General features: G+C 39.6%; 1 protein-coding gene across 1 annotated transcript in view; it reads right to left on the bottom strand.

Annotated features, from left to right (window-relative positions):
* Window positions 1-19,881, bottom strand: part of LOC135473261 (putative carbonic anhydrase-like protein 1) — a 46,505-nt gene that overhangs the window by 13,613 nt on the left and 13,011 nt on the right. Inside the window, exons 3-5 of the mRNA XM_064753108.1 lie at window positions 17,423-17,559; window positions 3,627-3,818; window positions 22-117 (exon numbers count right to left, since the gene is read on the bottom strand). Coding sequence (XP_064609178.1) covers window positions 22-117; window positions 3,627-3,818; window positions 17,423-17,559 — 425 coding nt within the window. The remainder of the gene's footprint in view (window positions 1-21; window positions 118-3,626; window positions 3,819-17,422; window positions 17,560-19,881) is intronic.

Here is a 19,881-nt window from a genome sequence, read left to right as displayed (position 1 = left end):
GTAAACGTCATAATACCATACCTGTACAAATATAGCCAAACCAGACAGTCCGTGAGGCGACCGTTCCGCTTGTGTGAAGTTGTCGTACAGTTCACAGTTGTAAGCCATTAACTGTAGCTGTTAACAGAGAGGGTAAAACAATAATGGTGATATCAGTAATAGTTATCTATACCAATCATTATTAGACCCTGCTATAAAGCACGCATGGGTAAAAGTTTTGGCAATAAAACATGAAGTTTTTGGATTTGTCTGGGTATTAGATATTATACAGATAGTGTATGCTGTGAGCTGGGACATCAGGAATTGTCAGTTCTCGACAAGTGATATTCATTTTCCTTCAATTCCTGATGCCCCACCCCACAGTATGCACCATATGTTTTATTACACCGAATAAACAGTACCTCGAGTTGTACTTTAAATCGCCGAATTTGTACGTCGATAACGGAGCTATAATCACCGTCAGGTTGTTTACTTCAGGAACAAGCAGACGCCAGAGAGCTCTCAAAAGGAGCTAACTACTGTGAAATAAACGCACGTGATGGTTGGATATTAGCACGAGATCGTGAGATATTGCCTCGTGAACGTGGGATAATACTTTGTGAGCGTGACGTCGCATTCCTTGGCGCGCGTGATCATTGTACATCATGTTTTAAATATCATGTAACCATCTCTCCACCAATGGATACCGAGAATTACCCTATGAGGTATAATAAATCTGAATGTTGTATATAACCCATTATGTCGTTTGTCTGATTATTATTCACAGCTGTAAGTCATTAATTATAGCTGAAAAGACAGAGGGTAAAACAATAATGGTGATATCAGTATTGGTATTCTATGACCGCCATTATTAGACCATGCAGTAAAATATGCATGGATAGCATTCTTTGGCAAAAGACATGAAGTGTTTAACTCTGTCTGGGTGTTGGATAGAATTTTGTATATAACGCACATGTATTAGGTTTTTTGTCTGGCCATTATGTAAGCTGATGATGTGCTTTATTTGGTGTATTTTGTCAGGGTACTTTGTCCACGTGATCTACTTTTTTTTTAGGTCTGATATACTTCATTTGGGCCTATCTAGATCTATAGTACAGCATGGGTATTATGTAACCACTCTACATTATTAGGTCTGTTTTGTACGGTATGTTATATATACCGGTACACTGCTGTACTTCACTAGGTTTGTGTTATCCGGGCATTAGATAAGCCGCTAAGTTTTATGGGGATCGTCAAACATAGGCAGCGAAAAAGGTCTTTAAAATCGAGAACAAAATCTGCAAAACAAGACTTCCTAGCTGCTTTAACGAATTTGAATCCAAAAAAGCTAAAGTGAGCTTTTTTGTCGGTGAAGGAACAAAGGTGTAAATATCTTATGTCATCTGTTTTCACCTTACACGGTAAAACAAAAGCCATTAGACGAACACTGAGATGGAAAAAAATACAGTTGAGTTTTGGATAGTTTTACTTTCAAAAAAATTTCTTCTTCAAAAGTGTAACACTAAGAACTCACACATGGTAAGATTTACGCATCCCAATCAAACAATGGTATCCAAATTATGTTGTACACCATGAGGTTTTACATGTATGGGAGTAAGTTTGTTGATAACAGAATGACGTGCGGTGAAACACATTCGTGAAAATCTGAAATCATCTTGTCAGCAAAGGATGACATTTCTGTACAATGTCAGACCACTGTAAAGAGGATATTGTATTTACTTATTTATTTCATTGGTATTTTACACCGTACTCAAGAATATTTCACCGATACGTCGGCGGCCAGCATTATGGTGGGGGGTGGGGGGTGGGGGGTGGGGGGTGGGGGGTGGGGAAGGGAACCCACCACCACCCGCAGGTTGCTGCAGACCTTCCCACTTGGAGAGGGAGCCAACATGAGGTGGACTTGAACTCACGGTGCCCACATTGGTGACAGACTCCTGGGACCACTTTCACAAAGAGGCATACGACATTTCTGATCGTACATTTGTCGTACGATATTTTGTACGACACTGTTAACGTACCACTGTCCTATATGTGCGATATCTTACAAGTACGACATCTTTGTAAAAGTGGCCCCTTGGTCATTGCGCCGCCAAGGCGTACTAACAACCTCGATCACGGAGGCACCAGATATTGTAACTTTAATGTTCAAAACTTTTACGATGAGCTGAACATTTTTTATTTTGAAGACTCGAGTTAAAAACAGTCATACAGCTGGCTCAGTGGCAGAACTCGTTGGAGACGAAACATTTGTTTATTGGATTAGAACGGACCTTTAGAGGAGCTTGCCTATCAATTGTTAAGACACACCAGACGCAGGCTTACGACCGGCCTTCGACAGGGAATTTGTAGATTTCGGTTCACTCTCTGCTTGTGTGTGTTTGGGGGTGGGGGTGGGGGTAAGCAGTCAACGGCGCAGTCGTGGCAGTTTGAAGTCTAGCGTTTGCTTAGGACCATTTGTCTTCCAACAAAACGTTGTGCACACGTGGTAAAGTTCGTCAGTAACTTGTCAAAGGTTTAACTGAAGAATTTTTCACTTGTACCTTTATGGGGGTGGGATCGGAGTGCTTGTTGTAACCCACCGCACTTTGTTAGGGTCCCTTTTCACAAAGCCATCGTAGGCTATAAGAGTAAATTTTTAATCCCATTGCTTCATATGATTTTTTTACAGCGGTTCTAGACCAGTGATAAAATAAATAAATTGCAACTAACATCACTGCCATTTTTGATCTAATTCTGCTTGAGCCATGCACTAGTGGATGTATGCGTCGCTATTACTTAAGCATTTGCGGGAACAATTGAAATAAAATCCTGACTGAGGTGAACTAAAAAGAGGCCGGCTTTTACCGGTAATGCGTTTGACCTTATGGTAACTATCACAATGTCGCTGCTGATATGTTTTGTTTTCTCTCTGCTGTAGTCTTTTATATTATGTTTACTTTATCATTAATATTTGTTGCAATTTTGGTTACAATCAATTTATCTTATAAACGATCATGACAACTTCATGATCTAAAGCCTCTGCCGGAGGACCATCAAGATGTGCAGCACACAGAGAAAAAACAGAGCAGCGACTAGATTCAGGTAGCTGGCAAATATCACACGTAATTGGTGAAATAAGGCCTCTTGTCAATTTACCACAGCTAAGCTTTTTTTTAAACTGTGAACGTAAATGTTTAAGTAAGAGTAAATTACACGCTCCCCAGCAACATGGCTTAAGGAAAATTAAGTAAAAAAATGATGGCAGTGATGCTAATTGTAATTTAACATATACTAACATTAAAATAGTGTCAATGGTGTCCTGTCTTCGAGTCCAGGTTCTGGATTGCAATTGTGTAATATGAACACAAATCATCTGCAGATTTGTTATATAGAGCTGTATAATCTTTGCAACGTTTTTAGACAGCTTTGGTGCAATAATTTATACATGGCTGACACTAATGATTTTCCCTCAAAATCACAGGTTTTTTTGGTAGAATAATAAGTGTGTTTGTTTGTTAATGAATCAAAACATGATTAAGAAGCATTTTATGAAGTGCTACTTGTACCAGCGAGCTGGGGCGATTAGCATCAGTGATTCTTGCCAATGTACGAGTGTACTTCCGGTAAACCGATACCAGTCTTACCTCTGCGGGAAATGTTAGCCCATTGATGTGGTGTTCTCCTCCGTTGAAACCTTTGCTGCCGAAGTGGAATTTGATATGCTTGACGCAGTATTTGTAAGAGAGAGGCCCCGAGGTGATGATGAGGTTCTGGACAGCGGAGTCATTGATCTCCAGCGTTACTTCATTGCCGTTGTTCATCAGGACGCCATTGACCTGAAATCAATGTGTCAGTGTTAGAGACGATGGCCAAGCGATTACCGTTTATTGACTGGTTTGTTGATATATACGGCATATCATGCTGTACCGATCGATAAAGAAAGATATTCTGTAAAACAAATCAACTTAATAACCAACAGCTACATAACCATCCGCATTTAGAAAACTGAAGACTGGATGATCAAAAGACACTCTGCATAACGCAACAGAGACAAAAACTTGGCGCTGGAAGTAAAGCGTTACATAGACCTACAGTTGTTTATTGGCATAATATCATTTATTACAACTAAGTGGAAAAGTGTATTGCAGTTTGAGAAAGAAAAAAGTTCAATGAATAAGTTTAACTTGAAATAATATTTTTTGTGAGTATCTTCAATTATCAGTTGGTGATTTTATTCTTTATGATGTAACAACAAGTATTACATCTTCTTAGGAAGAAAACGCAGTCATGTTGAAATGATACTGTTTCATCACGTAGCGGATTATTGATTTGGTGTCCAGTATATAATTGTAACATAATGACACGTAGCGTTCCTCAAAGCAAACAATTTCCATTGGCTGGGTTAGCTCTGTCCCTAACGCAAATACAAGTATAGCTCTTGTGTACACACGATTAGTATTATTTTGATTGTCTGATTTGACCATTAGCCAGGTAGATAATTTATTCACAATAATTAGAAGGTTTATTAATTTATTTATTTAATTGGTGTTTTACACCGTACGCACGAATATTTCACTTATACAACGGCGGCTAGCATTATGGTGAGAGGAAACCACCCACGATCATCCGCGGGCTGCTGGAAGACCTCCCCACTTACGGCCGGAGATGAAGCTAGCATGAGTTGGACTTGAACTCACAGCGACAGCATTGGTGAGGAGCTCCTCGGTCACTGCATCGTGCTGGCGTGCGATGATTGAAAATAGAATTAAACGTCCCACCTAGTTATCACTTGTGTAAATCGTCTTATGACGGTGCCTTATGACACCAAAATGTTGATGGGTGAATTCAAATACCTAGTCCTATAAGTAAAGAGAGGCTGCGTTTGTTTAAAACAATGACCGTTAAAAGTACTTTTCAAAAGTTCTTAGCTGTGCATATTCTTGGCGAAACTTGTTTACCACCAGAGATATACAGACGAGAAAGGTAAAATATTACGGCATAAAAACAGCAAGGATGGCGGCATACATATACTCTGGACTTTTTTCTTTACGTAATCAGTTGTTTGTTCCATTCTCATTCTAGAGACTGACTTGACAGAAACCAATTTGTTAAAGGGAGTTTTTGTTAAGAGACGGAACCTCTGCATCATCGCTGAGTACACACGCAAGAAAACATGCATACGTTAGCGTGGTACAAAAGGGTTGACAAATGGGCATGTGTGCAGTGTTTTTCTGAAGGACTTTAATGATTCCGATTGTCACTGGAGACAAAAGAATGAAAAGGTCAGCAGAATCTTAGACGGTAACATACAAAAACCGGCCAGTATACAGATGCGGATGACAAATAATCCTTGTGTGAAACACCTGCCGATTAGCTTGTATAACAATGAGAAAAAAGCACCCATGTAGCCGAGTCCAACAAGCTGGCTTTCCGAAGTTTGTAGTGGTCGCACGAAACAGAGATGACAAAAAGGAATTACCAAGATTAGAAAAAGCAAAACCAAATAAGTGCCTTTCAGTAGCCATTTCCAATGTAATTATCCAAGAATGTCTCAAAAGTAAAGTCGCAAGGGAATGGCCTGGTCTGGCCTTTGGGATATGGGTGGAACAGCCAAGACAAGGACGTAAAAATCTGTAGTGCAATTGGCGAAAGGTTAGGTACAGTTCAGGCGTTACTAATACAGTGTTGAGGAAGATCTGAGTACTTGAGCCAATAACCTGCCCCCATACCACCGCCATGGGCTAAAATCAATGTCCTTGTTTTCTCATTTGTAGTGAAAATGTTAATAAAACATAGACTCACTAGTAATCCAGACAATAATCCGACCTGTTCATTGAGAGACGTCCTCTGATATAGAACGCTGCTAAAGCTGCCTGTATAGAGGAAGCCAGTGCAGTCACACGGTGCCGGGCACACCACCTCCCCTTGGGCGGTATAACATATCCAGCTGGGTTCAACTGAAGCATTATCGTGAATTCCTTTATTGTAAGCGGGGCAGCGTAAGACGTTTTGATGTTTTCCAAGAAAAATGTTAAAGCCGTCGAATTTCATGTAAAAGGAATATTTTATTGTCAAAATGTTTTCAAGTTTATTTATTTTATTGTTATCAAGAGCTATTTGATAATGGCTTTCTTCAATAATATCGCAGTTATAACAAGCCATTAGGAATCTGCTAAGAATGTTGAATAAATTAGGCAGTTTGGATATAAAAAACAGTTCAAATCAGAGCGCTTTTTTTGTTGTTGATTTTTTGATTAACAACTTATGAACTAAACGTTGCGAAGTAAATGATTCAGTTACTGATCTGGAACGACCTTTATGATTTACACCTGTCACGAAAATGCCGTCAAGAGGGATATATATTTACAGTCAGACTAATAAATGAATAACCGTGATACATTTTCATCTCCAGTCTCTTACCTCTCGCTTACAACGTAAATGTCCCGAGCGACTTTTGTAGCACGATTCGTAGTAATATATATGTTTTTGAATTTTTTTTAAAAAACTTTTCCTCTAGATTTCGAACATTTCAAAGTCATCATAACAGACTACAATATATTGTACTATTGGAGTCGCCTGTTTCCATGGTGTGGGCTAGATTATTGGAACATTGGGATATGATGGACATGACTGGAACATTGGTCTTTCGTATATGGATCTTATGGACGTACAGATATCTTTATAAAGATTTCCCCCACTTTTCATCCCCCTTTGTCTCTAAAGAGATAACATAATACGGACGGTTACCCGTGAGAATTAATGTTCCTGTCTTTGCCACATATAATATCAAATAACTAAGAACAGAGAAGAATAAAACGCGTTTTGAAGTCTTGATGCCTTTGCAGTTAAGGCATTTACCAAAGGTTTTTGATGGAAATCAAACACTAATTCAAACTGGCAGATGAATTCAAAAACACCGGAGAAGCAACATAAAGGCGCCTTTGATCTGCCTACTCAAATTGCCAGTGAATGGCACATGTAGCTTCAGGGGCGCTCCAAGACGATTCCAAAGTCACAAGACAAGAGCCGGCTAACCGCAGCGCCAATCCCAAGAGTCTTCACAGCTGTGCTGGTGCTGTATGACGGCTAACTTACTGTTCAAACGTGAACAGAAATCCTTTTTAATTTTCAAATCCACTCCAAACATTAAAAAAACAATTTGTTAAATTTAACAGGATATCTGTTGTCTGATTGATGCTAGAATGTATTCTGTTATTATAACATATTACTGTGATATCTTCAATAGAATATTCTGTTAGCTTAATAAAATCTTGTGTGTTATATTTAACAGAATAATCGGATGCGATAGCAGAATACATTCTGGCATCACTCAGACAACAGATATCCTGTTAAATTTAACAAATTTTTTAGAGAACTTACCAGCTGGTGTAAATGATTGTATCTTAATTTAGATTTGTTCGCCACTAATGCTATATTGGGGTGAGTCAGGTGCTTGTGGAAAGAAAAACGGTTCACATGTATACTATATATGATGAACAGAAAAACAAACAACTTAATGTTGCTTAATGGCGACCGATGTCCAGGCTGAACTGACCATTGCTCTGCAATGCATGACTAATGGACTATCAGTTTCTCCAAAAAGTCATCATAAAGGCAGGAATGAAGGACTACATAGCGTACTGCAGGTGGCAAAGATTCCCGTTAAGTCTCACTCAATTAAAATTTCTTTTATTGCTGTATATTGGTCATTCGAAGAAATATGATATTTGTGTGCGTGACATATACTTCTGTTACCATGTTTTCTGTTTTCTTCTATGAAGAAAGCACATTCATTCTGTTCTTTTGACTTACGCTCTACTCTGACTTGGAGATACATAAGAGGCAGTACTGCAGTAATCAGGCCATACGACCGAGGATCACGTGGTTAGAGATTGTAAACCCTGAGACGGAAGCGCACATGTATATTGAGGCCTCCGTGGCTGAGAGATTTAGCACGTCAGCGCGGCGCAATAACCCAGGAGCCTCTCATCAATGTGGTCGCTGTGAGTTGAAGTCCAGCTCATACTGGCTTATTTATTTTTTGATTGAATTGATTTGTGCTATACGCTGTACTCAAGAATATTTCACTTATACCAGGGCGGCCAGCATTATGCAGGGAAGAAACTAGGTAGATCCCTGGGGAAATCCACGACAATCCGCAGGCTGCTGGAGACCTTCCCACGTACGGCCGGAGAGGAAATCAGCATGAGCTGGACTTGAACTTATAGCGACCGCATTGGCGAGAGGCTCCTGGATAATTACGCCCCGCTGGCGTTCTAAACGCCTAGGCCACGGAGGCCTCCTGCATACCTGTGTCATGTCTGACATAAAAATTGGCAATCTATGCAGGTACCTTCTCAGAACCAAGCAGTTGTTGCTCCGATGTCACCAATACTCTTATTGAGCAGGAGGTCAAATCTGACGTCTTCGACAAGCAAACAAATCAGCGTGGTAGTAAGATCGTTACGGTGGCCAAGTTCCAAGATGTCCGTCTGGTAATTTACTTCTTTTATTTATTTGGTTGGTTTCTAATGTCGAGCACAAAGACTTTTGTCGGTCAGGTTTACGAGTGTAGGTCACCAGGAAGAATATACTGAGATACTACATTACATTAAAAAAAAAGAAACAAAAAAAAAAAAAGAAACAAAACAAAACGCGAGAGCCATATTTGGGCAAAAAGAGGGCAAATGTTGGGAAGCTGTCCGCAGAACTAAAGGCATGTGTTTTCTCGGCCAGAAAAGACACGGAGGGACAGGGGCATCTTATAATGGGTACCTTTCAAGAAATCGAGATAATATGTACTGTGACTAATATTCTCTACGTTCAAATTTTCCGTATGTTTCGCTGAAATCCAGTTCAGAATAACACCATTCTGGCAGTGTTTATAAGGATTTGTCTAAACCACAGGATCTCAGTTTCTTGGCGACTAATATGATGCTAAAGAGTATATATTTTGAACACCGGCATCAAAACAGACATTCGTATTCCTGCCGTCAACCAAGATGGACGTTATAGGCCAATACTCGCAAGGCCAGTTCCTAAAACGACGTTTAACACAAACTACCAAAGATCTATGAAAGTATATAAAGTACGAAAATAGAACGGAATGATGCAAAAACCGTGTCGGTTGAGCTCCTTAAGATTTTCGTGATTCTTGACTTGACGTTACTCATGAGTCTCCACAGTGTTACCTGTAATCTATTCTGACTCAATGTGCGTCATGCCTAATATCTTTGGTATGGCATAGCATTACACACACGTCGCATTTCGGCATTGCAGAATACCTAATTCAAAGGGGGCTCCGAAATAACGTTAAAAATCAATTTAAATCCCGAGAAAGAAAGCAAATCATGGCCATGAATCGCTGTCCTGGCATCCAACTGGCTGTCGACACTAGCAGATTAATTGAGAACAACAACTCGACATTCACACTGCTAGTGCCTGGGGGACTATGATACGGAACGATTTTTAAATTTCTCCAAATCCAGCTTTCTAACTTGGAACTTCGAAAAGAGTTATTATTAACCAATTGATAAATCCCTTGCTTCCGACGTAGCCAAAAACCGTGAAATTACAGCAGAGATTTTAAAGCAGTGGTCTGACATGTGGTGGAAGATCATAAACTATCCCTTTAATGCGCATGACTTCATGCATGCTGAGCGGAAGTGGAAGATGTTTTTTTGCTCAAGAGTCCCTTCCCCAGGAGACTTAAGAGGACAAATGTCTGAAAGGAGTTCCGCATCTAAACCAATTTTTATCCTTTTATTCTTTTTTTTTTAATTTCGGCAACAGACCGTGCAATTTGTAACACCAAAGGGATAGGAAGAATTAATCAAGTTGTCAGCAGGCTTGAAACACATACAAGATACAAGAATGAAGAAAAACTCGGTCTTTCCGGAAATAATAATTCCTTTAGATTCCTGTGGCGAAGCGACTTAACTTTGCTAATGAGGACATTGTGGATTCTTTTCTATGAGCAGAGTTTCGTCATAATCACTACGAGAAATACACAGTCCATCTTATTGTAGGTTGTATGAGAAAATAGAGGGAAAGCCATAAACATAAATGTCAGGTAAAATATGAAATGTGCTTGAGGTATAAGATATAATTGGTTAAAGCCAGCAGTTAAATGTAAGCCCGCGGGCCACAAGCGGTCAACGATCTACAAGTTCTGCGAATAGGTGTCTTTTCAACTTTGTATTCGGAAAACAACTCATAAAAACGGTATTGTCTGGCCTCTGCAATATATGTCTTCAACCAACGCAACTGTAACCATAACAACAACACAGATCTAAGAAAACATGTGAATGGCACCAACTGGTATCATTGAAGTGAACAGGGGTGAATTTCTGCGGCTAGATCAACGGTCTGGGAAGAATTTTTAATTGAAGATCTTATTTAAGGGACCTTATGAGGCAACGTTTAAAACATCCAGCAAGCCTTATGTTATGACAGATATTTATCTTTATAGATCTTTCAAACTTGGATCAAAAGAGGCGTTATATTTATTTATTGGATAGGTGCTTTACGACGTATTGATGAATATTTCGTTCAATCGGCTGAGGCCTACATTATGGTGGAAGGAAACCGGGCAAGGCCGCCCATTCCTTATTTTGGGCTTCATGCCCATCGCTTTCAACGTTAATTCTTTCTTATTTATAAGAACGGATTCCTGTAACAACAACACTGTCCTTATCATGTCGTTGTCATCATGTTGTTCTGCTTCTGTGGTTGATTGATTTCTTAACTCATTAATCGATCATTTATTCAACACATTTTACGCTGTATATTTCGATTTGATATAGGTAGGTATTGGAACTCGTCCCTTCTAATACGATTTGTAGCTTTGTTCGCTTATCATTTCATGTCGCTTTCGTCATTATTTTCAATCAAGGCACAGCTGTGTCTATTTCTGGTAGTCTGAATGAATGAAGTTTCACGGAAACGCCATGCACACGACCCCACACGATTCTTGTGAAAACATCTCCCCTTTTGCAACCAATGAGAGTTAACCCATTTTGTCTCTCCTGACTGAATAATGCAGATTAGTGGTATCATTGCCACAAAATGTATTCAAACTATAGGTTCCAGCAAGCAATAGTATTGTGTCCGCCTTCATCCCAGATGCGTTATGCAAAACAAGAACTTGGTGGTACGCAGTTTACCATAACGTGATGAAAGGATGCCGGCCGTATTCCTGATCTAACCTTTAAGCTTTGAAGTTCAGCTCGCCGATAGAAAGCTGAATGTCATATATATGATATCATATCACTCGTTGTTGTGGTTGAAAGACGGGTATCTCGAAAGCGACAAGCCATAAAACAGCACGAAGCCACGTTAGCGAATGTCTGAGGTTTTGTCTGATAGACATTCAAGCCCAAAGCATGATTTACTGGCTCTATGACTCACTGAAATATGGATTTAGAGGGATACCAGTGGACTATAGGATCCAGAAGAAGTCTAACTGACGGACTGACTAAATGACTGAAAGACTGAGGTATAAAATCACTAATCGACTTGCCTGAAAGACTCACTGTCGAGCCTTGCGGATCGACCAACTGACTGGCAGAGTGGTGAATGGCAGAATGCCTGACCGACATGCTGAAACACTGAAGTATTGGATGACTGATCGACTTGTGTGAAAGACTGACTGTCCAACAGCTTGGCGGACCGCCCAAATGACTGACTGGCAGAATGCCTGACCGACGTTTTGAATATTGGACGATTGAATCACTTGTCGATCTGCCTGAAAGATTGACTGTCAAACAGTCTGGCGGACGGACTGACTGACTGGCAGAATGCCTGACTGTCAGAAAGTCTGTCCGGCATGAGGAAATACGGGACAATTGAATCACTGGTCGACCTGCCTGAAAGTCTGACTGTCCAACGGCCTGGTGGACCGACTAACTTACTGGCAGAATGCCTGACTGTCAGAGAACCTGCCCGGCATGAGGAAATACGGGACGCCTGAATCACTGGTCGACCTGCGTGCAAGTTTGACTGCCCAACGGCCTGATTAATTGGCAGCTAATATTACCTACCAACACTTCGACGTTCTGATTACACTTGTCATGCCATGAGTCGTAGCAGAGGTCCATTACCAAGAAGTATGCAACTTCCCTATAGCTAGTTCCCACGGCACTTTACACTTTTTTCATCTCTAACACATTATGTGACGTATCTGTGCAGCCATGTATTTTTTAAATCTCTATTGCGACCCGGTTAGAAAGACGCGGTTGTTTTGTAAAAGGACAACAATGTCTTTGATAGTAATTGTTTTACAGTTGCTTGGAAATATGAAAATAGTCAGTGGATTCATGACTGCATACCAACAATGATCATCGAAATCGTCTTTTTTGACATACAGAGTTTCGGTTTCAAGGTGTGGCTGGCTCTTGTATCAGCAGTTTACAGTTAGATTTCCCTTGATTCAGTTCACAATTTCCTCCCAAGAGGTTGGCATATATCTCCACCAGGTGGCGAGATCTTTTACTGATGACGTAATATGTGTACCGTGCCGTGGAGACTAGCTATAGGGAAGTTGCATACTACTAGATAATGGACTTCTGGTCGTATGTATTGGACGTCTTATGCATTACATTTTTTCGTGATACCGCTCTAATGTATTAAGTTTATTATATATCACTCTTCATACGTATTACCCCTTGATGTGATTTATTTAATAGTTGACTGTTGTTTAACGCCATGTTCAAAAATTGTTTACTTGTACGATGACGTTCTTTCACATTTGTAATGTGTACTGTAAGTACTGGTGAACTTTTCCCACGCTTGACGTATTCGTCATTGGTGGAAGCCAAGAAATCTCCACGGAAATTCATGCAGTACCAAACGAGAGACCACCTTAGGTCTTTTCTTGCCCTACATACACTCGGAGATTCCTTTCTATGCATTACCTTTGTCGTACATTACTGTTCTTATGTAGGTTTCCCCCCGGGCTCTGTCCGGTTTTACCAATCAAATACAAAAAATCAAATAAATAAATAAACAAGTCTGCTTATGTATTACCCATTTTATGCATTATCTTCCTAATGAATGTCTTTTCATAGCCTTCCTATTTTTATAACCCTTCTTATGTATTACCTTTCTGATGTATTGTTCTGATATATTACCTTGCTATTTTATAGCCCTTCTTATATATTACATTTTAATGTATTATCTTTCTGATATATTACCTCCATTTCTATATCGTTTTAATGCAGTAAACGAATAAGGTTTTCAAGGAGGAGCCTTATATTTTATATACTGTTCAACTCAATGATAATGACAGCAAAAGAATTCTCTAAGGCCCCGTACGCTGTATTGTACTCTATGAACACGAGGCTTTTGTTTAACTCAGGGTGTTTATTTCTGTTGTTGTTTTGACGGGTAACACGAGGTCCATGACAACAATTCAGCAGTATTAGTTGGCGGCTATCCAATTTCCGCACAACATACGCACAGGTATATATATATATATATTTTAGATAGTTCAGAAATAGAAGAAGCTGAACTTCAGTGGATATTGGATACATTGGCTGCTAAGCCATCTTTAACAAAAGCTATCTTGTGAAGTATTCGTCACTATATATGAAGCAGGACAGAAACAAAAGGTATAGAGACACAGGTATTCAGGCAAGTTTTGTATGCATTATAAGAGAATTGTCTGCTTTTTTGTTGTTGAAGACAACATTGCTTTGTGTTTTTAATAAGAGTGGTTCGAATTCGAGCTCTTTTGTCGCTAAAGGTAAAAAACTACTATTGTACCATGTGATAAACTATCTTTGAATACATTTACTATAAGATAGTGGTCGGGAATAAGTTCAACAAAGAGTGATTTAGAATAGAAGAACGATGGAAAAAATTGAGGAGACGAGCGTTTGTGAAAAACAAGAAAACGTTATAATCTCGCGCAGTTTTAGCTATTGTGGCGCTCTCGAGTTCTCGGGCCGCGGGTTGTTAAAACACGCGACAAGAGAAAGCGAGTGGCCGCGTTCGTCTTCCATAGTGAGGCTCTTGTACCTAGCCTCGTGGAAACTTGCCGCCGTATTTGGCCCCATTGAAAAAAAATGTTTTGCTTCTAACAGAACGTGAGTACATATATGTCGGATCTGACTACACAAAAACAGCCTTTTCTCACGTAAGAAACATTCTGAGAAAGTGACTAAGGGTATAGAAAATTATTTTTCTTACCGTGATAGGGCCTGTATGTTATAACATGGAGTGGTTTCAGATTAAATCGAAAAAAGAGATCAGATCAGACTGACGTTGTTGTTGCAAGCTAATTCCAATCTCTCTACTGAGAGACATGAACTATGATTTAGGATGGGTTTGACAGTATTTACCTGACTGAGTATTACATAACCGGCGACAACAAAGAATCATGTGGTTGGGACAGGTAGAGCCTTAGGTACCTGGCTTCAGATGCAGGTGGGGTTAGACCAGATAGTTTGGACAAGATAATCTTCGTAGGCTAAAGAAGTTAAGCTCGGTCCAGAAAACTGGCCACCGTAGTATAAGTGAAATATTGTTGAATACGCCGTAAAACACCAATCAAATAAATAAATTAAAATACAGATTTACTATCAAGTGTACGAGTTAATGCTTGCTGACTGCTACATACTAATATTTCATGTATATGACGGCACTAAGTTTTACGGATGGAGGTAACCGGAATAACTGGCGGAGTGAGTTACTTTGCCACTAACTGAAAAATTTTCCCCCGTGTAATACACTGAATGGATTTCACCCATAGATCGATCTAAGTATGTAAACCATATTGGTAGAGAACAAATAATATCCGTCGAACTGCATGTAAGATAACGTATATACAGCCATACGATATAATTAAAGACTTCATAAAACAGGACTGAGACTAAAACCAGAGCAGCGACGACAGTGTGATAGGTGGCAAATGGACACACATAACCCGTGAAATGCGGCCTCTTGTCAAGTTACCTCAGTTAGGGTTTTATTCTAACTGTTCATGTAAATGCTTAAATAGCAGCAAATAACACGATCACCGTCCGCCATTTTCTGTCACCAAGGGACTGAGAACAGTGATCTTGATTATTCCTTGTCAAAGACTGGGACTGAACCAAACTCTTATGTGTCTGAATGATTAACAGGCAAGTATCACAACCACTCCACAAAGACCCGCCCCCACAAGGTTGCTTGGCTATATTTATTCTTGCTTGTGTGATGTGTTATGTAATTTCCAATATCTTCCATAAACATCGGGGATTTATTCTTCAAACAAATCAGCGGTATGTCAAGGCGTGGGAGAAAAAGAATCTCGTTTTTTATGGAAATCAGATAGGGAATAATCCCTTGTGATTATTTGAGGGACGTTAACGACAATTTTCGGAAAACGAACAGGACACAAATACTTCAAATATACTTATAGGCGTTTTTCGTTCACACAAGAAATAAAAATCATCAGTGAGGGTGAGTCGTGTGGAGGCTTCTGCCACAATAGAATACATTGTGTGAGACATACAAGAGACATGATTGGAAATTACGGGAAATGAAAGCGGCTTCAATAGTATGTGCAGACGTTCAATGCGCTTGCACAAACCATTCAATACAAATATTTGACTTATCAAGTAAAAGTATATCTACATTAATCTTTGGTTGCTTCATCATTGCCAGAAAATAACACCTTATATGGAAACTACACAAAATGAAAGCAGCTAAAACATATGGTCAGGTTTGCAATGACCGCATGCAGATAGTTCAGCACAAATACCGGCCTCTTTAACTCTACAAGAAAAAAGATCTTATCAGGAAATTTGTCAAGTAAAAACATAGCTGAAATATATGTTTTAAACTTTCGACTTACCAGAATATAACACCTCATAGGAAATGTCAGTGAAATCAAAGCACCTTTTAACAGTATAACGTAAAACTGAGAGTATACGTAGCCGTAGCGAGGAATAATACATTTCAACCGAAAGGCAGCGTCAGATTCCGTCTTATACATGTCAGCACAGGCAGATGATACGGTGAAGTGTGTGTGCTGTTTATTAGCTTTTAATTATGGTACCAGTTGGATGAATCAGGATTTTATGATTTTTCACATGTGTGGTTAACAGGCTTAAGGTCGTGCTAAGGCTTCTGGAATATACCCTAAATTTATTCTTGGAAATTGGAGCTACTGAAAACATCTGCGCTTCCATGATGAAATATAAGCCTCCACAATCTAAATTCCTCATGATTAATAATTTGTCTAGAAGTTGTGGCGTCCTGTGACGGACGTACAACCCTGTTTCTCCGCAATGCGATATCACTAAAAAAATATTTTATCGCGGTGTCTAATGGATTGGTTTTGATGTACGTGATCTTGCGGGCAGTTTGTAATAGCGACATTGACTTAGAATTATGGAGAGTTTGACAGTGGAATCGCTGGTCGAGCTATCTAGAGTTTCTATTTTATATTAACATCGGCCGGGTGGGGCCTAAATATTCCATCATTACGGGTTTCATATGGGGATTCATTTGTGACACCTATGTCTAGTTACGGGTCGAGGGCGAGTTTCACACAGCTGGCACAACGCTACCTCAAGTCCATTTAGCACGATGGCATATATCTTCAACATGCGTTATCATGGAAATTACGATAGGTGCAAATTGCGACTGCTTCGCGAAACCGACCCCAGATTGTGGTATCGAAAGGTTTGGTCTGTTTTGGTAGCCACCTTGTTATTTTCCACACTTTTTTGTGGTATGAGCTTTCCTGTTCTTAAACCTGTATAGCGACATTTCTGTTGGTTTTCAAATCACATGTACAGTAAAACATACTGTAAACGTTTAATTACCTGCTGTAATTAAACAACGAGAGAAATCAACAACACTAGACAAGAATAAGAGCGTTCATTTCATTAGGTGAACGGTCTGTGCGGTAGGGAAGTGACAAATGAAAAGTGAAAGATTGCGCCATTCAAATGTCAAACCTGTGAGCATATAACGTGACACTTCACCGAGATTCAACATGGCCATCCAGAATCTCAAGCAAAGAAGTACGGTCATTTCTATATTAGGATGCTGCTACTCTCTGTATAGCTATATGGCCTCGTAAACCTCTCATTATCTGGTTTCGTGTGGACAGTCTTGTAGTGATAACGTTTACTTTCAAAGTTTCCAAACGGTTAACCTTAGAGACCAGGAAAACGCCTGAGCGCAAGTGCTACAGGGTAGAACCAATCAGAGTCTGTCGACGTCAGGTGAGGTCCTATGTTCCTGTTTTACAGGTTTGTCCGCTGGACACCAAGTAACCACGTAACACGAGATTCTACGAGATTGCACATGCAACTACAAGAATCATCATATGCGTATAATAGACAGCACACAATTCAAAACATGGATAAGGACAATTTTAATGACCTACCACATCTTAACCATGGCCGGTCTACGCTGCAACTTACAAGAAGAATGGTTATCTTACCTTTCCACCTCCTATATGAACCAGGGAAAGCGTAGGGTCAAACAGCAACATTTGCAGATCTATATTTATCGGAGATTGGCGTTTCCCATCAGAACAGAGTTTCCAGTTGGGATTTAGCAGTCCCCAGTAGTTAGGACCTGTTGTAAGAAAGGAAACGCTGTCTGAGAAACTATTTAAACAACGACTAGTCGAAGAAAAGAATAATTAACTGCTGGCGTGACTTCCATGGCTTCAGGTGTATTCAATTTCACTTTTTCTAACATGTGGTTTAAACAGCAGGATGAAAAGCTGTAATGCTTTTATTTGAGGAACCCAAGTAGTCATTTGCCATCACTGGAAGTTGATCAGCCTGTTTGAAGGTCGTTCAGTTACGTAATTTCGCCATGGCATCATTAATGCACTGCATGGCGTGTGCAAGAACAATAAGTTTTGGGAAGATGATATTCAATTCAGAGGTTATCACTTACACAGTAGGTTTTTTTTCACAAAAACATATATCATTTGAAAGATACGGGATGGGGATTTGAAAATCCCGTCGTAAGTGCCATAATATGAAATGACAAGGATATAGTAATGTTAACTTTTTGAAACTGTATTTATGCATGGTAGATGTTCTAGTTTTACCCTGGTTGCTAACGTCTGTTGTATTGTATTCCATTAATTGTTCCTCTGAGACAAATTTTGTCATTTTATGTCAAGCAATCTCGCAGAAAAAATTCATTTCCAACCTTTATTTCGGTCATAGCATGGCTTTGCGGCTAGCTGGCTGCAGTACTGGCAAATGTAAATTTTTAAGTACAAGGTAAATAATAATAAGACCACAACATGGGGGATAAAACCAGATTAACGATGGCAAATGGTCACACGTAACTGGTGAAATCTGGCCTTTTTCAGGTTTACCTCAGTTAGGGTTTTAGTTTAACTGTTTACGTACTTTCTTAAAGAGCACATCATATACATTACTTTGCACCATGGAATAAACAGAATAATTGGAAAAATGCAGAGATGTTAATTGCAATTTAATTTATTTATCAGACGTTACTGGTGTAGAATTGCTCAAAATGTAGTGTTGTCATCACATTAAATAAGCAATCACGAGAAAACTATGCAAAAGTCTCGGTGATATTTATTCCACCAGCAGAAACCTGGTGTATTCAGGTATGGGTAGTGAGTGAGAGATTGGCGTTTAACGTCGTACTTAACAATTTTTCAGTCATATGACGACAAAGGAATCCTTAGTACTCAGATATGGAATATAAGACTACAGCATCGAGAGTAACGCCATTACAGGGATGGCGGTGTCACAGTGGGCAAATGCTTATACACTACCACAATCACAGTATCACAGTTTGCATTGCCCTATCGCCTTGAACTGAGCGTCAGTGATACCAATTTTGAAGGCAAAGAAGACACTAGACTGCAGTATATATCGGATGGAGTCCACTAAACACTGTCCAGGAAAACAATTTTTATTTATCCAACCAAGTAAAACGTGTTTAGGACAAGCTGTCTGTTTGTGTTAAGTGACAATAACCTGATGTGAAGTAACTGGTCTCAATATGGTCTCATTATAACTTCTTTGCTTTAAAGTTATAAAACTTGACTGGGGATTAAACCATGATTTCCATCTTCTGGTGGCAGTTTTGTGATGAGATAGTGCTTCTACTTTTATCTTATAGCACCAGTAGCTTCACAATCATATGACAGAAAATTTTGAGCTCCTATCGGGCAATGTGTTCTGTGCATAACTTAATTAACCTTCACTATATAATGTCACCGACACCTCGTGAGGAAAAAATTTTCATGCCATTCCAATGAATAAATAAGCAATTAAGAAACAGATCAATTTACTTGCCAGTCAGTCCTTCATTTAATAATAACAATCAAAAGACACCTGTAACAGAGCACACCGACTGGGCGGCTTGACTTTCCAGTTCTTCCAGCATTTTCACATTAGACCCGTGCAGAAAGGGGCACATAAACATTTTCTCAAACGGTTTTGTAATTGTAGCTCAAAGGTAATTGGACATTTTATTAATTAGTCGTGCACAAAACTCAGTTGGTTAACCATCCGTGACAACATAATCAGCATTTAGCGAGATTGGGTGTACCGCTTTGATCCATTACCCGTGCAAAGAACACGATGACCTTCCACCAACGGTTTCTGCAAGACCAGCAAGCATAGCATTGAAGAGGGATGCAATACTCGGCTGTAGCTTATACAGTGAGAACTCGCTAGCCGAGCCATTTAATGTGTTCTACCGGAAAACGACTAACCACTGGCCAAAATGAGGTTGTATTCTCCGCCCCAGCCTTCGTTGGCTCCAATGTGGCTTACCACCAGGTTTGTTAGGTACCTGATGGGGTGCACCGATTTTCGCCAGGCTCGGTCTGATTTCCTCTGTCTAAACTTGTTCGACGTAAATACCATTTAAAACATATTCTGCTGTAGATGTAGA

Source organism: Liolophura sinensis, chromosome 8 (assembly GCF_032854445.1).
Source record: "Liolophura sinensis isolate JHLJ2023 chromosome 8, CUHK_Ljap_v2, whole genome shotgun sequence".
Classification (NCBI taxonomy): domain Eukaryota; kingdom Metazoa; phylum Mollusca; class Polyplacophora; order Chitonida; family Chitonidae; genus Liolophura; species Liolophura sinensis.
Note: the sequence above shows the minus strand (reverse complement) of the source record. Positions and strands in the feature narration are given on the sequence as shown.